The following is a 21,497-nucleotide window of genomic DNA, read 5'->3' as shown; positions in this document are numbered from 1 at the left end:
CTTGGCCTAGAATGCCTTCCTATCCCCTTTCTCTGCTTGGCCAAGTCCTCTTCATTCTTTAAGATCTATGGCAAGTGTTACCTCTTCTGTGACACCCCCCCCCAACCCCCATCTCATAAGTAGCCAGTCTCTCCTCTACTTTCCACAGCACTTTGCACATATTTCTATTTTACACCATCCACAGCAGTATCGTGACTTTCTCTCCAGATGGATTATGAGCCACTTGAAGACACCATTTATAGCTTATTCACATACTTATCTCCAGCTCCTAACTGAGCTGCTTTGTACATAGTGGGAGCCTGATACAGTTTGCTTAATAAATAAATGAAGGAAGGGAGCAATGTAAGCTTAAAAGTCTATACCCTGTTAAAGAGAAACTAATAGGTAAATAGAACATCTACTCCCATGGTTTCAACCTTTGCCTATGGGCTGATGCCTACTAAATCATAATTCCAGCTCTGCGCTCAGGGAGCTGCAGACCAGACTATCCAATTGCCTACTCAATGGCTCAAAGTAATCTCAGAATCAGTGGGTCCCATATGAACTCACCATGTTCCGTTTCTGACTCTGCATCTCCATCCCAAGAACAGTTCCAGGACCCTTCCACCTGCCCAAGCCAGAAAACTAAGAGGGATCCTTGATTCTTAGTTTTCTTCCCTCCCCACATCCAATGATCAAATCCTACTGATTTTTCTTCGATATTTCTGGACTCTGTACATTTCTTTTGTTCCTCCACACTCAGAAGCAGTATAGAGGACATACTCTGGAATTGTCACAGCTCCATCCTACTATCTAACTATGGAATTTTTAGCAAGTTACTCATCTTCCTCATCTGTAAACAAAGAATGACAACAGTAGCTATCTCAAAAGTTGTTGCTTAACATGTAAAGCACTTAGACCAGGCTCACAGTAATCATTCAATAAGGTGTTATCTATTAACAGTTAAGCCTGCATCAAAATCGGTCTTATCCTCTTCTAATCCACTACTACCAAGCCCATTTAGTAGGATCTGCACACAGCCCCCCACCCCCCATACTTAACTCCTCTTCAGCCTTATCTCTAGCTACTTCCTTGCTTGGGTAACAGTCAACTGCAAGTGGTTCCCAGACTTTGGGAGAGAGGGAGGGATCCACACACACCACACCTGGATCAACTCTCTTCCCTCACTTCCTTTGAAGAACAGGGGTCACAACTCAAAGTTAGTGAGAGAAGATTATATGCCAGGCACTTTACTGAACACTCGACATCCATTATCTAAGAAAAGCCTCTCCACACCGAGAGCAGCTACTAGGATCATCACCATTTACAGAAAAGGAACTGGGGTCACCGAGGGACTAGGGTGCCCCAGGTCACAGAGATGGGAACTGGGGCAGTTGGACTTCAGGACCCCAAACTCTTTGTTGCCTTTTTTTCATAAGAAGACTCTCTCGGGTCTTTCAGAATTTATCTGGGGGGTTACCTTCTCAGATCCTCCTGGTCTGAGCTAGACAATCCCACGGTACTACAGCACAGCAGCCTGTGCTCATCTCTCCTGGCACGCAGCACACTCCATAATGATCTGTTCACTTCTCTGGCCCCTCACTGGACAGTAATCTCCCTGAGGGCAGGGACCACAGCCATATTAGTTTTACATCCCCAGCACAGTGCCTAGAACACAGAAGGTGCTCAATAGGTGTTCACTGCATTAGCAAATGCACACACTGACAGTGTCAAATGCACTCCCCTGCTTAGACTCACTCTGATAATAAGAAAAGCTATATCCTAAGCAAGCAAGCAACTAAGTGAAATGAGTGCATTCTTCCTTTGCTATAACACTGCCTGTTTAGAGATGTGATGTGCTAGCATGTCAGTTTTAAGGCCTTGCCATCATCCCCTAAAAGGTACAAAGGAAATAACACAGGGCTAAAAAATGCATTTCCTGCAGTAACTGGCTATAAAAGGGGCAAAGACAGTGCACCCAGGGAGAACAGAATGAGAACTGACACAAACTCTGGATACCTAGAACTCAGGGAAAAAGAACTGTCGCCAGGAATGAAGATAAGCATATTTTCAAGAGAAAAGTCCAAAATAAAGTTCCAGTTTTATGAGACATTTTTAAATCAAGAGGTGTTTTATTTAGCAAATTTTTCCTATCAGAGTAGGAAAAAAATTGTCATGGAGCAGGGCGTTCACCTGACATGGATAAAAGGTTAACAGATGGTTGTGTCCTGAGCTGTTCTATTTCAAAAGTATATTTATTTACTACTGATTAAATGACCTGTATGATTTATGAGGTCTTCCTGATCACAGGAGGACCAGAAAAACAGGCACACAGGCACCAAGAAGTACGAGAGTTTGGAAAGAGAGCACACGACCCAACATCAGAAACACAAGCGCCAGTGCTGGTCTGCAGAATGGTGCTGGGAGACACTGATCTGCCTGCAGTCCTTAAGGGGACAAAATAATTTCTCTCCTCTACTTCATGGGAGTCGGAACACTGAAGAGAGTGTTCAGCGCTTCAGAAAATGACACGAAAGTAAAAGTTACTACAACTTTCTATTAAGAAACAAAGGGGTTTAAGTGCAAAAAAACAAATTTTCCCTTGGTCATAGGAAAAGACCTTCTATCTCTAAGAGCCACGTGGACACAACTAATTCTAAGCAGATGCCTTATTATCACTCCTCCAACAAGGAAAAATCTGACCCTAGTGAGTAAGTTCATCCCATTTGATTAGATAGGAAAACAAAAACACCTGCACAAGCCCCTCCTGAAAGAGCAGTGTTCTCACGTGCCGTATGAAGCATCCTCTCGTGTTCCTATGCGGAAGCTGACGAACCTGCCGGGTGAGGATCAGTCGCCAGCAGAGGAAGAAGGGCGCTATTTAAACTGTGCACTCACTCCATACCTATCACCCAGTATCGGACACACGTCACCAACGTCAGTGGCACGTTGGGTTTACCTGGAGCCCTGCACCCAAGCAGCCAAAGTATTCCCTAAAGCAACGACAGCACCCGAGCTAGGAGTCATAAGGAGGCAGAAGCACTGGCCCCTTCTTTTGAAAAGAAAAGTACCCAAGGTTGAATATTTTGTCTTACCCAGAATTACCCCTCAAATCCAAGACTCAAGATGGGACTAACCAGGATTACAAGGTTCTCACTAGTACTTAATCCAGCTCCCACTTACCACACTGTAGGCCAGGGTGCGTTACCAAAGTAGGGGTCAGACTCCAACCAAAATCTCAAAGAACGTGGAAGTGGAAAGGGCCCATGAAGACCTTTCAGTTCCAATAGATAAAGTTAGAGAAAAACAGATAGATAGATAGATATCTGATAGATAGACAGATAGAACCACAACCCAGAGAGGTGAAGGGACTCAACTAACATCACCATCAGATGCCCTGCTGGTGGCAGACGCAGGGCTGGAGCAGTGTCCTCCTGACCATTCAAGCAGAGCGGGAATGTCATTCCATCTGTGCACCCTGTTCCATTTCATGCAACAAAAAAAATGTAACTCAAATCCCTTGAACGATTAAGCAGGACCTAACGTCCTATGCTTTACCAACTACAATTTTCCAGCATTTGGGGAGAATTACATTTCAAAGAGGGAAAGAAGCAAAAAGCAAGGCAGACATGTGCGCGCTTACGTTGATCATGGCGTTGGACGTTATCCTGAAGAGCGTGGCCCGCTCGTTGACCTGTTTGATCTTCTCGTTGCTCTCGGCCGGCAGCCGCAGGGACTCCAGCTCGCTGAGCGAGCGCTGCAGTGCCGTGCCGTGCTTGGCGATCAGGTCGTTGCATGTGCTCAGGTCCTCCACTTTGCTGGACAGGGTCCGCAGGGTGTTCTGCAGCTCGGTCTTGTCGGTTTGTGAGACGGACTCTTCATCTCCTGACTCATCTGTACGGGCGGAAAGGTGAGTGATAGGACTCCAAGCCCAGGGCTGAGAGTCGGAACCCTACCCACTCTGCCCACAACCAAACTGACACTCCTCAGGCTGTGCGTTCTGACCGACCGAGAGCTCACCATTGCCAGACGATTCGCCTACAGGTGGTCCACAGCCCACCTGTGTCACAAACAGCTGGGGTACTACTACTTTTTTTTTCCTGGGGCAGACCACAATAAGCAATTTTTCTGCTCACGCTTTTTTTCCTTCTAGTTTTATTGACGTATAATTGACATATAGCACTGCTACAAGTTTAAGGTGTACAGCATATACACCTTACATATATTGTGAAATGGTTAAAATAAGTTAACCTCCATCATCTCATATAGATACAAAAAGAAGGGTTTTTTTCCCTTGTGATGAGACTTTTAGGATCTACTCTCTTAACAACTTTCAAATACACCAAACGGCAGTGTTAACTACAGTCATCATGTTGTATTTTCATCCCCAGGACTTATTTATCTTATAACTGGAAGCTTGTACCTTTCTTTTTTAATCTGTTTTTTTTTTTTTTTTTTGGCTGTGTTGGGTCTTCGTTGCTGTGAGTGGGCTCTCTCTAGTTGCGGCGAGCGGGGGCTACTCTTCGTTGCGGTGCGTGGGCTTCTCGTTGCGGTGGCTTCCCTTGTTGCAGAGCACAGGCTCTAGGCGCACAGGCTTCAGTAGTTGCAGCACGTGGGCTCGGTAGTTGTGGAGCACAGGCTTAGTTGCTCCGCGGCACGTGGGATCTTCCTGGACCAGGGATTGAACCCGTGTCCCCTTCATTGGCAGGCGGATTCTTAACCACTGCGCCACCAGAGAAGTCTCTGGAAGCTTGTACTTTTTGACCACCCTCCTCCATCCCCTCATGTCCCAACCCTGGGGTTCTTCTTAAAGGTGCAGTCTCTGGCCCCACCCCCAGAAAAACCTTGATTTGGCTGGTGTGAGGCAAGGTCCAGGAATCTGTATTTCGAATAAGCTGTCTGGGTAACTCTGATGCACACTGAGGTTTGCGAACCAGTGACCCAGAGGACAGGATGGAGAAGCTATATGGCTCTTGGGGCTGGGAATGAATATTGAGCCTTTTAACCCTAGCTTGAGGGTCCCAATCCAGTCACACTGATTATTGGTGCAAATCCACTATCTGTTGGGTGGTCGGTGGGCCTGCACGACATGGGTTGAGAACTGCAGCCTGGATGCTCTCTGTAAACCATGTCCACATGATCAGAAGACTCACTAACTTATCTTTCCTAAAGGAGAACTCAGGAACTTCAGGATGAGCTCATCTGACACTAAAGCCACCCCTGCACTGAAAGCTGTGCATGGTCTTCTGTTAAATGACTTTCAAATAATAAGTCAAGCAGAGAGCTGTGTTGTGCCTCTTGCTATCACTTTTGTCCTTAACACCTTGTAACTGCAAAGTTCTTTTCCAGCAATGTCACTTCCTTTGGGGGAGCTAAAATCAGCACTAAAATCAAAACAAAAGAAACAAGGAAGGACCTGCCCTATCTGTTAGGCAAACAGGCAGGGCCAAAGTCAAAATATAACCTGTTACCCGGAAATTTACAAAGCAGTAAACTTTCCTTTCATTGCTTAAGAGATATTAAACACAGCACGGGAAAGAACAAGGGATAAGAAACACAAGAGATGAACAAAAGTTAGCAGGTGAGCATCTTGGTCAGCTCTAAGTGAACAAGCTCAGAATGACTAAACTATCAACAACTGCAGGGAAATCCTACCATTTTCCTTTAAGAAAAATCAAAACATAATTAGATTGTTCTTTTTAGTGAGACTATGGCAGCAAAATAAAGATTTTTCACAGAAAATATCACATATAATTATTATTTTTTTAATGTGCCTCAAGCATGAAACAGCTCTGGCCACCAGCCCAGGCACCAAGCTGGGTTGAACAAAGGGCTGGGCACTCCTCTGCCCAGACTGATATAAGAGCAGCACCACCCATCAGGTGTCTCTTTGTCCACTGCCAGGGGGTTTCACATACAATGTTTCTGGCCATCTACGAAGACTGTCGGTTTCAATTCAACCAGAAAAGAGTTAAGTAAGAAGATGTCAGGAGAAAAGAAAAAAGTAAGGACAGATCCAAAGTGTGAGTTGTAATAATCCTGACTGATCTATCAATAAAATAATTATTTCTCAAAATTTTAAGGTAGTCAGTTGGCATTAAGAGCCAAAAGGATAACTGATATGCTCCTAAGACAGAGTTTCCCAATCTGAACAACTCTGGCATTTTGGGCCAGCTACCTCTCTGCTGTGGGGCTGCCCTGTGCATTGGCAGGAGGTTTAGCAGCATCTCTGGCCTCTACTCCCTAGATGCCATTAGCACCACCAATGCTCAGCCTTCGCCAAATGTCCCCTTTGGGGCAGAATTGCCCCCAGCTGAAAACCAGCACTCCAGGAGAAATTCTGCCTGGTGAGCAGAAGCCTGAGACATCCAGGAGATAGCTGCTAATTAAATGACAATGACAGTGAGGGACAAAATAAGATTCGTGCATAAGAGGGGCAAACAGAATGTTCCCCAGACACAATATTCTTTGCTCCCTACCTGATTCTGCCAGCATCTTCACAGCCTTGGCCTTGGCCAGTTCTAGGGCTGTGACCCAGCGCTGCCGCTCTACTTCTGAGCTCGCCTTCAGATGGTAGGTCTGAGCACCCCCATTGGAAATGATGAAGTTGCAGGAGTCCTCCACTGTGATGTTGGCTGTGGCGAGGTTGATGGTACCACGGCAGGTATGTCTCATTTCTGCCTTTGACCTGCAATAACAAGCCAAAGACAAGCTAAGTAGAAAGTTGATGCGTGGTTTATCCTTCATCACATTCCATTTCATAACTCTAAGCCTTTCGAAAATACAGCAGTCTTAGGAACTAGGAAGTTCTAATATTTCCCTCAAATGGCTCCCTAAAATTCAAAAAACAATCAGTAGGGATTTCCTTTCAGAGCCTGTAAGCTTTTATTGCTCTGCTGTCCCTCTCACCCTTAGCTTTTAAAAAATAGGCTTCACTGACGGATAACTACATACGGTATTAACCCAACAATTTTAAGAGTACAATTTAGTGAGTTTTGACAAATGTATACAATTGTGCTACCACCTCCACAATCAAGATGTAGAACATTTCCATCACCCCAGAAAGTTCCCTCATGCCCTTTTGCAGTCAGGAATTACCTTTTACTTAGCAAGACATAATTACGAAATAGTGCTTTATAAACTCATGCAACAAAATTCTGTAAAATAATCTTATTCTCTAAGAGAAAGAATAGCTCCATTTTACATGTACTGAACAACCCATTCCCCCAACTATAACTCAGCCCAAGTGAAATTCTCATACTGCTCTTAACAACTATCTTGCAGAAGTGTAAGGCACCCTTAGACGTTTAGAATATTAAATACTGACTACAGCTCAAATGACATGAAATAGGAGTAACTAGCTTTCTGTGGGAGTAAAGAAAGAATAATCATTAAAGAATCACCAGGTGGTATAATCTTTCTGGAATATATTCTTTCCTAAGGTCCACTGACCTCTATTGGTGGGAACTCCTAAGCCATCCTATTAATAGCTAGGAGAGATTCAGCAAATCTGTTCTCAGAGGACTGGGTATAAAAATTTTCCCCATTTCTACTGACAGTTCTATTAATAGACTAACTTTTGAACTTTACAGCACTGGTTGGTGACAACAAGCTACAAGAGACCTGGCATAAAAGATCAAGCTGCTAGCACAACTGAGAGTACAGGGCAAACTGTGCTAATTTCCCCCACCCGCTGATTATGCCCAGGGACCTGCATGTTGAGACTGCAGTTTTTCCCTGACCAACTTGGAACATAAAGAGGTCAAAGTCCTTTGCCAACTGCCACAGTGCAAAGCAGAGCCGTTTCTCTTTCACGAGTGCCAAGCGGCCAAACATACCTGGCACGTCCAGAATTCCTGCATGCCAGAGATGACACACACTCCATCTCTGGAAACTAAGATTTGGTGGCTTTGAGAAAGTCTGTGTGCTGTGTTTAGGAAGACAGATTTGCTATCGTTCGGTTTGTCCCATGAAACTGGTTTTTCTTCCTCAGATGCACAAATGAGCAGTATGGGATGGCCGGGGCGGGGGGAGGGGGGTACGGATCCTCAATAAACCAGGCCATCTTCCATCGCGCCCGCACCTGCCACACTGTAACGTGAATCCCTGGTTTTTCTATTCTTACCTCCCCTCCCCTGCCCCCAAGCTTCAGTTACATTATGAATAATGCAGGCTGAATTACAGACCCGCAGCTGACAGGCCAGCTCACCCTTGCTTTCTACTCCAAAGGTGTTGCTTGGACCGTCTACCACACTCCTCACAACATGTTGGTATATTCCACAAGCCACTTCCTAGGAATCTCTTCTGCTTGGGTCATCTTCATGAACTAAAGAAGTTTCTCAAATCACATAACGTCTGTAGCAGTTTTTAAAATACCAAAGAACTCTGGAAGTAGGGCGGGCTTAACTTCAGAGCTCTTGGGTTCAAGCAGGTACATCTATGCTTATAAATGGTGAGTGCAGAAGCGAGAAAGACATGCTTTTCAGAGTGCAAGATAAGTTCTTTAGGCACCTCAGTATTAGGTGGTATTTTCTGGTTAGTAAGGTCTTCCCTGAAAAGGCCAGCCGAAATAGTAACTCAGTCTCTAGAGGCTAGCCAGGAAAACTAATACTATGAGCTTGTCATGATGTGTCTAGGAGAGCTGGGGTTCTACATATGGTTTTAAGTAACCGGACATCTGTGTAACTTTGTGAGGAAGAAAAGGATAGGTAAAAAGAAGGCTTGCCAAAGCCTATTAGGACAGTTCATCAGAGCATGGGTCTAGGAAGTACTCAGCTAAAAAGAAAACAGTATTTTGTAAAAGGCATATACAAGATACGATTGGTTTTGGAGGCATGAAAAGCAGGAGGAAAGACGAGTTGGCTAAATAAGGAGATGGGGACCCAAAGAACCTGTTCGAAAGAATAAACTACCAATTCGTTGATAGGAAGTACTTCAATGTGATTTTGAGGGTAGTGCGTAGATTTGATAACTTTGGATCCTGTTGCTTGGTTGGTGTGTGGGTGGAACCATCTCAGCTGGCAAGGACAGGCCCGTGGTATATTTCCCAATATGTGGTTTGATATGTTTTGGAAGTAGTTTTAGCTGTAGTCAGACAGGTACCACTAGCTACTGTAAGAGAGAAGTGAAAAGGGGTTACAAGTACTTAAAAGATAGCAACATATAGGTTATTACTGTCCAACCAAGATCAATACTGATCAAGACTGGTACTGATCAAAGACTCAACTGGGCTAGAAAGTAGATTTGATTAGGAACTTGGATGAGGAAAAATGACCACACATTAAGGCCTTCAGCTGATACACAACTTTTGAAAATGGGGAATCAGTGTTAACAGTGACTTACAAGCCAAGTTAGGACATGAATCAATTGAACATTAGAATGATGGCCAGTGTAACAGGAAAACATGAACTTGAGTAGGGGAAAAACTTTGGAGCAGACTAAAATTTTAGATTTGTGATTTAACCTTAAACTGATAGTCCTGGATGAGTAATTAGAAAGGGTTAAAATGAAAATCAACTCTGAATATAATAATGCAAATGATATACATAAGCCAAAGCAATCCTGAGAAAGAAAAACAGAGCTGGAGGAATCAGGCTCCCTGACTTCAGACTATACTATGGAGCTACAGTGATAAAGACAGTATGGTACTGGCACAAAAACAGAAATACAGATCAATGGAACAGGATCGAAAGCCCAGAGGTAAATCCACACACATATGGTCACCTTATCTTTGATAAAGGAGACAAGAATATACAATGGAGAAAGGACAGCCTCTTCAATAAGTGGTGCTGGGAAAACTGGACAGCTACATGTAAAAGAATGAAATTAGAACACTCCCTAACACCATACACAAAAATAAACTCAAAATGGATTAAAGACCTAAATGTAAGGCCAGACACTATAAAACTCTTACAGGAAAACATTGGCAGAACACTGTACGACATACATCACAACAAGATCCTTTTTGACCCACCTCCTAGAGAAATGGAAATAAAAACAAAAATAAACAAATGGGACCTAATGCAACTTAAAAGCTTTTGCACAGCAAAGGAAACCATAAACAAGGCAAAAAAACAACCCTCAGAATGGGAGAAAATATTTGCAAACGAAGCAACTGACAAAGGATTAATCCCCAAAATATACAAGCAGCTCATGTAGCTCAATATCAAAAAAACAAACAGTGCAATCCAAAAATGGGCGGAAGACCTAAACAGACATTTCTCCAAAGAAGGCATACAGATGACCAACAAACACATGAAAGGATGCTCAACATCACTAATCATTAGAGAAATGCATATCAAAACCACAGTGAGGGGGCTTCCCTGGTGGCGCAGTGGTTGAGAGTCCGCCTGCCGATGCAGGGGACACGGGTTCGTGCCCCGCTCCAGGAAGATCCCACATGCCGCGGAGCGGCTGGGCCCGTGAGCCATGGCCGCTGAGCCTGCGCGTCCGGAGCCTGTGCTCCGCAACAGGAGAGGCCACAACAGTGAGAAGCCCGCATACCGCAAAAACAAAAACAAAAAAACCACAATGCGGTATCACCTCAGAGCAGTCAGAATGGCCATCGTCAAAAAATCTACAAACAATAAATGCTGGAGAGGGTGTGGAGAAAAGGGAACACTCTTGCACTGTTGGTGGGAATGTAAATTGATATAGCCACCATGGAGAACAGTATGGAGGTTCCTTAAAAAACTAAAAATAGAACTACCATACGACCCAGCAATCCCACTACTGGGCATATACGCTGAGAAAACCATAATTCAAAAAGAGTCATGTACCACAATGTTCACTGCAGCACTATTTATAACAGCCAGGACGCGGAAGCAACCTTAGTGTCCATCGACAGATAAATGGATAAAGAAGATGTGGCACATATATACAATGGAATATTAGCTATAAAAATAAACGAAATTGAGCTATTTGTAGTGAGGTGGATGGACCTAGAGACTGTCATCCAGAGTGAAGTAAGAAAGAGAAAAACAAATACCCTGTGCCAACACATATATATGGAATCTAAAAAAAATTGTTCTGGTGAACTTAGCGGGAGGACAGGAATAAAGACGCAGACATAGAGAATGGACTTGACACAGGGAGGGGGAAGAGTAAGCTGGGACGAAGTGAGAAAGTAGCACTGACATATATAGACCACCAAATGTAAAACAGATAGCTAGTGGGAAGCAGCTGCATAGCACAGGGAGATCAGCTCGGTGCTTTGTGACCACCTAGAGGGGTGGGAGGGAGATGCAAGAGGGAGGGGATATGGGGATATTTGTATACGTATAGCTGATTCACTTTGTTATACAGCAGAAACTAACACAACATTGTAAAGCAATTATACTCCAATAAAGATCGTAAAAAAAAAAAGAAACGTAATACACAAGTGTTCACAATTAATGTGGCTTAAGCAGTGAGGATGTGCTAAGGTATTTTCCACCGTTAGAGACCAGATAAGCCTGTGTTCCTACTTCAACAACCTCCAACTCCCATCATTTTTTTTTTTTTTTTAGAAACTGTTTATTCTCCATCAATCCAACTCCCATCTTCAATTTCCTCTCAAAATTCTTTAAGAGCCAATACAATGGAGTTGGTGGAAAAGAGAGTCGTTCACCCAAACCCTCCTGGTGGCAAAGTGACTACTGGCAGAGGAAAAGAAATATAGAGTGAGCCGTTCTTAACAACACTGTTTTGGGGCCCAAATAGAATGGTCTTTATAAAAAGATTTCACTTAGAAATACCATTATATTAAGCAAAATCTCCCTTAAAGGGAACTTCTATACATTTTGTATAAAATATACATAGTATCATGATCTATAAATGTACTAGCTATGGATAAGTAGTTATCTCTATATCTGACTGATCCATGTAACACTAACCTGGGTTTTAGGTTGTGTTGGTGTGAAAAGAATTAGTTTCAAATCCTGACTCAAGACCTTGGGAAAGTTGCCCAAGCTAAGTCTCCGTTTCCTCATTGGTAAGATGGGAATATCTCCTAACTTCCAGATTGTTTGGGGGAGTCAAAGAATACCGTATGTTAAACACCCATCCAAACTGTCCAGCACTCAGGAAATGTTTATGTCCTGTCTCCAAATCCAGTGTCCTAACCTCTCTATCTATAGTAACATGAATAGCCAAAAGCATGTTATGTTGTGGGAAGATTGTGGGTCACCGTAAAAATATATTGAACGTCCCAAAACAAGCATTTTTGAACAGAAGTAGTCATACAAAAGACATGGACTCTTCTCTTAATGAAACTTAAACCTCACTGACCAGAGAGATCCCAAAAATACTGGATGGAACACTTAATGATTCCCACGGGAGGACGTGGGGCAGGCAAAAAGAAACACTGGAGTGCACTTCTCCATTCTGGTCTGTCCAGAAGGCGAAAGCCTAGGCAAATCTTGGAGAGATAAAGAGAGGGGACAGATACCGAGGCCACCCTACGCGTGGTGTCCTTGTGCCTGAATGTGGAGAGAGCAAAGGCGGGTACATCAAGGGCTGCTAATAACCTTGAATTCTGGAGACTAGGCACAGAGAGCTAAGCCTTGGGACTTTTTACAGTAAGTTCCTTGCGAGCGGTGCCTGGACTTTGCCCTCCCATATGTGTCCCTTAAACACCTACAACAGCGCCTTCCTTGCAGAATTAATCACTGCACCGATGCGCTGTTGGAAACACAATGGAAGAGTAGATGCTCTCCGAACAACTGGAAGGGCCAGGACCGAGAGGAAGGTATGGCACCAAGGGTGGATCACCCAGGTGGAGCGGTAAGTCCTGGGGCGTTCACCTTCGTGATGGTGGACTCGTGTCGCGGGCTGTCAAAGAGCGCAAGTCAGGAAAACGGGCCTGGGGCGACCTTGGCTGCTGCGCGGGCTGAAGAGGGTAACGGCACAGGGGCTGTGGGCTGCAGTGGGGGACGGCGCCCCGGAAGCAGTTACCTGTAGTAGCTCAGGAGCCCGTTGCTCAGCACGAACCACCGCCGCTGGTAGCCTTTGATATAATTGGTCCATTTGAAGAGCCAGCCCTCGCGAGCCGAGCCCGAACCCCCAGCGCCCGAGCCCCCCGCCGGCGGCGCAGGAGCCGAGCCCGCCGCCGCCACTCCCCCGGCCCCGGGGCCCGGGCCGCCCGCAGCCACCGCGGCCACCGTGCCCGGGGCGATCCCGGAGCTCGGCCCCGAGTCTCCGCGGCCGCCGGCGCCGCCTCCTCCCACCATGGGGGGACCGACGCCGCCGCCGCCGCCGCCCGGGGCCGCAATGGCTGCCGGGCCCGGGCCCACTACTCCTCTCAGCTCCGTCGCCGCCATGAGCCGCCGCCGCCGCCCGGAGATACAGGACCGGAACCGCCTACGAGACCCGCCGTCGCCGCCCGGAGGGCCCCACTCAGCTAGCGCATCAGCCGCCGCCGCGCAGCGTCCCCGCCCAGCCAGGCCGGCCGCGGGGAGGAGGGCTCTGCCGCCGGGAAGGAGGAAGTCGATTGGTGATGCTGAGTGTCACTTGCGGAAGACCCCTCGGACATTGGCATTTCTCTTGGGCCTGTCATTCCACCAGCGCCCAGTGAGAGCCCGTGGTGGGACGCTTCCGCCAGGCACGCCGTTGATTGGTGCAGGTGAAGGTCAATCAGACTCATGAAAAGCTCATTGGTGCTTTCCCGAAGTCTCCGGCGCTCAGGGAGGACTCTAGAATGCAGACTACCCAGCCAGTGTGATTGTCGATTGGCTAGTATTTCTGCCACTCATTTTAGTTTATGCCTCCGTCACCGCCACGTCACCCCCTCCCATCACTTTTCTCCTCGCCCCTCTTCCGCCCTTACGGATTGGTGGTTCGTATCAGCTGCTCAACCTTTTCTACCATTTGCAGAAAGAGTTGAGGAGAAAGGGGAGGAGTGTAGGCTCCACAGCCTCACTTTCATTTTTTATTGGTTGGAATGGATGCCACTCACAAGTCGGCGGAAAGACGGAGCGGTGATTGGAGATGATTGGTTCCGGGAATTGTCTGTGAAAGCAGGAGCATATCAATGCTAACCAATGAAAGAAACAGATTAAGAAAGGGGCAGGCCAGGGCAGCCAATAAAACCAGGGAAGGGCACTTGCGGGGCGTGCTTCCACCTTTGTGGAAGTTTGCGAGAGGCGGAAGCGAGTCAGCTTCTTAAAAACGTTTTTTGATGTATGGGCAGTGTTGGGAATCCCTCTCTCTGAGTTAAGATTTCCATAGTTTCTTGTTGAGAAGAGTGTTTCTCAGTAGTCAGCCCCTGCCTATGTCTCTCCCTTCTAGGGCCCCTTTCTAGCAGCTGGCTCCAAGCTGGAGGCCTGAATTCCTGGGGAGCCCAGAAATGTCTTCCCCAGTTTCCTCCTGAATCCACCATCCTAATTCCTTTGCCTGGTTTGCTCATCGTCGCACCACACCCCTTATCTCTTGATTGTAGACTGTTATAAGCTTCTCCTGATTCTGTTCCACAAGTTTCTGACCCAGCTGTGAGGAGAAAAGAGACTGGAGAAGACCTGACTTTACGTGTAGTTCCGAACGGCGTCTCTAACAGTCCTAAAGGCCCTTGTTGGTTTTAGCATCATAAGCGCACATGCGTATGCTTAACTTTGCACAGAAAATAGTTATTTTTAGATAAATTGACTTTGTTTACACATTTATGAAAGTCATAAATTCAGTAACTCATTTAACATTTAGACGTTGTGAACTGTTGTTACAAACGTAGCTTTGGGAGGAACCTGGTATCTTACATTTTGCTAGTTTTGCTGGACAAGAGAAATAGCTGTTAGACGTTGTAAAACAAATTCCTTTTTCTTAGCAATGTGCTTCACGGTATCAGGAAAATAAAATATTTCTTAAAAGATCCTTTTTCTGGGCTTCCCCGGTGGTGCAGTAGTTGAGAGTCCGCCTGCCGATGCAGCGGACACGGGTTCGTGCCCCGGTCTGGGAAGATCCCACATGCCGCAGAGCGCCTGGGCCCGTAAGCCATGGCCGCTGAGCCTGCGCGTCCGGAGCCTGTGCTCCGCAACGGGAGAGGCCACAACAGTGAGAGGCCCGCGTACCGCAAAAACAAAACAAAACAAACAACAACAACAGGTCCTTTTTCTGAAAACGTTTTTAAAAGAAAAGAAATATCTATTGAATTCTGGAGAGAGAATGCACTTTGAAAATCTGCAGTTAGATGCAGGCTATTTGGGATTAATTGTTGTTGTTTTAACTCAACTAAAGTGCATCCCTTTATGCTTGAGTCCTGCCTTTGCTGCTTACTGGCTCTCTGGCTTTGGAAAAGTCATTTAAGCACTCCAAGCCTCAGTATTCGTTTCTGTTAAATAGGAATAAAGCCTTATAGCGATTCTGTTGTGATTAAATGCATACGAACGTGTTTGATAAACTAAACAGCTACAGAAACGTAAGGTGTCACAGGGACTGGAGGAACCAGATAAACAACACCCCCAAGGAGACAATCAAGTAAATAAAAAATGTGAGACATTCTATAAGACAACTGGTTTTACAGAAGATAAGATATAAAGATTAAGGAAAAGTGATATCATAACAAAGAGTCTCGTGGTGATTGTTGTAACTTTTTTTTAATTTAAAAAAGAAACCCACACAATCAAATGCTTGACTGGATTCTGGTTCTGAAAAAACAAACAAACAAAAAAATCCAAAAAAACTGCTTTTCAGACATTTGGGGGATAACTGGGGAAATTTGAAAATGGACTGGTATTAGATGACCTAATACCAGTAAAAAGCAGTTATTACATTTGTTCAGTGTATTTGTTCAATGTATGTATGTTCAATGTAGGTATGATGGATATGAATGAAAGCATCTTTAGAACCTGGAGAAATAGCCTCTTCAATAAGTGGTATTGGGGAAACTGGACAGCTACCAGCAAAATAATCAAACTGGACCACCCTCTCACACCATATTGAAAAATAAATTCAAAACGGATTAAAGACTTAAATGTAAGGCCCGAAGCCATAAAACTTCTAGAAGGAAACATCGGCAGTATGCTCTTTGACATAAGTCTTAGAAATATTTTTTGGGATATGTCTCCTCAGGCAAGAGAAACAAAGAAAAAATAAACAAATGGGACCTAATCAAACTTAAAAGCTTTTGCACAACGAAGGAAATTATCAACAAAATGAAAAGGCAGCCTACTGAATGGGAGAAGGTATTTGCAAACAATATATTTGATAAGAGGTTAATATCTAAAACATACAAAGAACTCATACAACTCAACATCAAAAAGCCAAACAACCCAATTAAAAAATGGGCAGAGGATCTGAATAGACATTTTTCCAAAAAAGACATACAGATGGCCAACAGACACGTGGAAAGATGCTCAGAATCACTAATCATCAGAGAAATGCAAATCAAAACCACAATGTTATGTCGCCTCACACCTGTCAGAATGGCTGTTATCAAAAAAAACAACAAATAGCGAGTGTTGACGAGGATGTGGAGAAAAGGGAACCTTTGTGCAGTGTTAGTGGGAATGTAAATTGGTGTAGCCACTATGGAAAAGAGTACGGAGGTTTCTCAAAGAATTAAAAATAGAACTGCCATATGATCCAGCAATCCCACTTCTGGGTATTTATCTGAAGAAAATGAAAACACTAATTCAAAAAGATGTCTGCACCCCCGTGTTCACTGCAGCATTGTTTACAATAGCTAAGACATGGAAACAGCCTGTCTACTGATGGATGAATGGCTAAAGAAAATATGGTATACACACACAATGGAATACTACTCAGCCTTAAAAAAAAGGATGAAAATTTGAATTTGCAACAAAATGTATGGACCTGGAGGGTATTGTGCTTAATGAAATAAGTCAGACAGAGAAAGGCAGGAAAGAAAGTATGTTATCACTTATACGTGGAATCTAAAAAAAAAAAAGAACAAACATAACTAAACAGAAGCAGAGTCATAGATATAGAAAACAAACAGGCAGTTGCCAGAGGGGAGGGGGCTGGGGGAAGGAGAGAAATAGATGAGGAACGTTAAGAGGTACAAGCTTCCAGTTGCAAAATCAATTAGTCATGGGTATGAAATGTACAGTGTGGGGAATAAATAATTATGTAATATCTTTGTATGGTGACAAATGGTAACTAGACTTACTGTGGTGAACATTTTGAAATATATAGAAATATCGAATCACTATCTTGTGTAACAGGAACTAACATAGTGTTGTCGGTCAGTTATACTTCAAAAACAAATGGGGCTTCCTTGGTGGCGCAGTGGTTGAGAGTCCGCCTGCTGATGCAGGGAACACTGGTTCGTGCCCCGGTCCGGGAGGATCCCACATGCCTCGGAGCGGCTGGGCCCGTGAGCCATGGCCGCTGAGCCTGCATGTCCGGAGCCTGTGCTCCGCAACGGGAGAGGCCACAACAGTGAGAGGCCCGCGTACCGCAAAAAAAACAAAAACAAACAAACAAAAAATCCTTTGTAAGAATTAGGATTAGGTTTATTTGCAAGTAACAGAGGTCCAATTTATGTTGGTTTAAACACATAAGAGTTTATTCTCACATCGAAAAGAAACGCAGAGGTAGGCAGCTCAGGGTTGGTATGGTAGCTCACTGAAGTCTTCAGAGACACAGACTCCGTCTTTCTCCTCCACTGTGCATTGTTACTATTGTTGAGATTATCCTTTGCTCCAAGATGGCTGCTGGAGCTCCAGTCATTACAGCTCCATCCTAGGCAGGAAGAAGAGGGAAGGAACGAGGACAAAAGGGAATTTCCTTTCTCTTAAGGAACAGTTTTGGAAGTACCATACAACATGTCTGCTTCTCTGTTAGATGGAGAAATGTTGGGAAATGATTGTAAATGTAATCCAGTTTTTCTTTTTCTGCCACTCACTCACTACAATATTGGACAAATCATGTCCATGCTCTCTCTCCCTTTTCTTCCTTCCTTTAAATACAAACCAAAATATACTCATTATAAAAGATATGAAGGGTTCAGAAATGTAAATATAGAAAATCAGAATTCCCCATAATCACACCTTCCAGAAATGACCATTGTTAACAGTTTGATACATACTTTTCTACTATCCTATGGATTTTTAAAAATTAAAAAAAAATTAATGATGGAATATTTGACACCTAAACTTACTAGTTTTCCAGGACTGTCATAACAAAGTACCAAAGATGGGGTAGCTTAAACAATGGAAATTCATGTTCTCACAATTCTGGAGGCTAGAAGTCTGAGATCAAAGTGTTGGCAGGGTTGGTTTCTTCTGAGGTGCTGACTTATTTTTAATTTTTTTTGGCTGTGTGGCATTCAGAATCCTAGTTCACCTACAGGGGGTCAAAGCTGTGCCCCTTGCAGTGGAAGTGCAGAGTCTTAACCACTGGCCCACCAGGGAAGTCTTGAGGTGTTGACTTTTAGATGGCTGTCTTCTCCCTGTATCTTCATATGGTCTCCTGTCTGTGCCTGTGTCCTCACCACCACTTCTTGTAAGAACACCAGTCATATTGGATTAGAACTCACCCTAATGACTTCAGTTTTTTGGCCATGCCATGCAGGATCTTACTTCCCCGACCAGGGATTGAACCCGCACCCTTGGCAGTGAAAGCTCAGAGTCTTAACCACTGGACTGCCAGGGAATTCCCCTAATGACCTCATTTTAACTTAATACATCTTCAGATGTGCTGTCTCTAAACATGGTCACATGCTGAGGTACTGAGGGTTAGGACTTCAACTTGAGGTGTTTTTTTTTTTAATTTTTATTGGAGTATAGTCAATTTACAACATTGTGTTAGTTTCTGCTGTACAGCAAAGTGAATCAGTTTTACATATACCTATATCTGCTCTTTTTTAGATTCTTTTCCCATATAGGCCATTACACAGTATTGAGTAGAGTTCCCTGTGCTATACAGTAGGTCCTTATTAGTTATCTATTTTATATATAGCAGTATGATTATGTCAATCCCAATCTCCCAATTTATCCCTCCCCCCTTCCCCCCTGGTAACCATAAGTTTGTTTTCTACATCTGTGACTCTATTTGTGTCTTGTAAATAAGTTCATCTGTATCATTTTTTTAGATTCCACACATAAGGGATGTCGTATGATATTTGTCTTCCTCTGACTTACTTCACTTAGTATGATGATCCCTAGGTCCATCCACGTTGCTGCAAATGGCATTTCAGCTTGAGTTATGAGGGACAAAATTCAGCCCATAACATTCACAGAACACACGATATATAAAAGTGACGAAGCACAAAAATAAAATGAATCCCTGTCAACCCACAACTCAACGTAAGAAATATAAATGACCCATTTCCTACATCTTTATACCAATCCCATTCTCTTAACGACAGCCCCCCCCACACCCCAAGGTAACGTCCGTCCTCAATCTACTTAAAAAAAATTAGTCCCTCGGTCACTTTGCCTTTTAAAGGCTCGCTCTCCTCATTCTGTAGAGCAGGAACAGTGTTGTGAGGCCGTCTCATAAGTGGCCCCTTCTTTTGCCGATTTCCTTTTCCATACAACAAAGTGATTTTTATTTTTTATTTATTTTAAATTTATTTTATTTTTCGCCGTGCAGCGCGACTTGCGGGATCTTAGCTCCTCGACCAGGGATTGAACCCCGAGTCCTAATCACTGGACAGCCAGGGAATTTCCAGCGAAGTGATTTTTAAAAAATTGAAGTATAGTTGATTTACAATGTTGTGTTAGTTTCAGGTGAAGAGCAAAGCGATTCAGTTATACATCTATCTATCTATCTATCTATCTATCTAATCGTTCTCAGGTTATTTCCCTTATAATTACAAGATACTGAATATAGTCCCCTGTGCTATACTGTAGGTCCTTGTTTATCTATTTTATACAGTAGTGTGTATCTGTTAATCCCAAACTCCTAATTTATACCCCCCCAGCTAGCAAAGTGACTTTTAAAAGCATAAATCAGATGTTTTGTACTTTTTCCTTAAGAACTCTGCAAAGGCTTCCCGTTGCAATGTGAATAAATCCCTTCAAGGTAGTGTGGTCACTCTACCAGCTCCCTTCACTCTAGCGACATTAACCCACTGTGGTCCCATGAACTCCTCACCCATCTCAGGGAGAGGCCATCTCCTGCATTTTACTTGGGATGCTCTTCTGAGACTTTCGCATGGCTGTCCTCTTCTCATTATTCATGTACCTGTTTAAATATCATATGCCCATCAAGGCCTTTCCTGGCCTCTCTGTCTAAAGTACAAATCCCATCACTCTTCATTCCTTTACCCTCGTTTGTTCTCTTCTTAGCACTTATCACCAACTATCCTCCCAGGGCAGAGCCTTTGTTTTTGTCACCACTGTACCTGGAGTAACGCTGGACATTCACAAACGTTTGTCTGATTTACCTTATCGAATTGTTCCTGACCTAGGGGTTGTTGTGATAAAATGGGTGACAATGTAGTGTGGAATGGGCCCTGCACACACAGATTAACTTATTACATTAAGGTCTGTCCTCTGAATAACCCCTTTAAGCTGTTTCTTCACAGCCCAACTATTTTATGAACAAGACGCTTGTTGGATGCCTGCTAGGTGTTGCCCTTGTGCTGGGAATTGGGGCACAGCTGTGAACAAGGCAACTGCTGCATTTGTGGAGTTCACATATTAACGCAGTGAACTAATGAGTGAGCCAACCACCTGTGACCGAATATATCTAATATAAAAAATGCATTTCAAAATATTGGGATGAAGTGGTGTGGAAGGAAATCTCTTCTTAAATCTCCTGTTCAAGATGCTTAAACCAAAAGGATCATACAGATGCCTGACAGCTGCCTTTCTGTAACTCAGGTCCTTATATATTGCAATTGGCTCCAATAGTTAAATCCTGAATTACCCTTTTTGGACATTACTGAGAGGGAATTATTTAATCTGTCTACTGAAAATGAAGGCATTAGAACCCAATCAAAAGGGTTTGCAGATGTGTCCTTAAACGCTTGTAGCTTCTCAGGTGGCTCTTACATGAAACTTGAGTCCCGGAACAGGAGACTTCTTGTAGCCAGGACGCTAGAGGTGGAGCTTGAAACTTTACGGGTTAAATCCTAGTGTTAGCCCTTACTAGCTGGATGGTCTTGCTGATCTCGTTTTGGTACTGTACAATTACAGTTGCCCATTCTATTTCAAAAAGTTACAGAGAAGATCTGAACTAGTAAATGAATGTTAGTGTTCTTTTTACACTATAAAAAAAACCTACAGAAACGTAAGGCGATATTGTGGGTTTACCTTTGTTCACTGTTGGATGAACAATAATGACTGGCAAAAAATATTTGGAGATTGAATCTATTAATAGGGGAGCAGTTAAATAAATTATGGCACACAGTGGAACACCACACAACCATTAAAACAAACATGATACCTCTCTATATACTAACACAGAAAGATATCCACAATGTACTGAGAAAAAAAGTAAAAATATCTACCATTCTATCTATGTATGCAATTGCACAGAAAAATCACTTAGAGGACGATATGCCAAACTGTTAGCCATGGTTTTTCCAGGGTGGTGGTGGTGGTGGAATTCTTTTTAGATTGGTAAAATCTAAGCAA

At 43.8% G+C, this 21,497-nt stretch overlaps 1 protein-coding gene and 1 non-coding gene across 4 annotated transcripts in view; both read right to left on the bottom strand.

Annotated features, from left to right (window-relative positions):
* The window catches only part of OSBP (oxysterol binding protein), a 33,817-nt gene extending 20,300 nt beyond the window's left edge, over nucleotides 1-13,517 (bottom strand). Inside the window, exons 1-3 of one of the 3 annotated variants that reach the window (XM_022591901.3) lie at nucleotides 12,913-13,517; nucleotides 6,459-6,667; nucleotides 3,623-3,873 (exon numbers count right to left, since the gene is read on the bottom strand). In XM_022591901.3, coding sequence (XP_022447609.1) covers nucleotides 3,623-3,873; nucleotides 6,459-6,667; nucleotides 12,913-13,277 — 825 coding nt within the window. In that variant the 5' untranslated portion in view covers nucleotides 13,278-13,517. Of the gene's footprint in view, nucleotides 1-3,622; nucleotides 3,874-6,458; nucleotides 6,668-8,891; nucleotides 9,072-12,761; nucleotides 12,890-12,912 lie in introns of those variants that run through there. The other 2 variants (XM_089914761.1, XM_089914759.1) reach the window with 2 other exon arrangements.
* LOC115804183 (small nucleolar RNA SNORA48) lies at nucleotides 5,746-5,887 on the bottom strand. Its single transcript, XR_004025034.1, has one exon. It is a non-coding gene; the product is annotated as a small nucleolar RNA SNORA48 (small nucleolar RNA).
* Nucleotides 13,518-21,497: the final 7,980 nt, after the last annotated feature.

This window comes from Delphinapterus leucas, chromosome 7 (assembly GCF_059928025.1).
Source record: "Delphinapterus leucas isolate spDelLeu-1000000601 "Yukka" chromosome 7, BTC_Dleu_Yukka2, whole genome shotgun sequence".
NCBI lineage: Eukaryota > Metazoa > Chordata > Mammalia > Artiodactyla > Monodontidae > Delphinapterus > Delphinapterus leucas.
The sequence above is the reverse complement of the archived record's forward strand: the minus strand, read 5'-3'. Positions and strand labels throughout refer to the sequence as shown.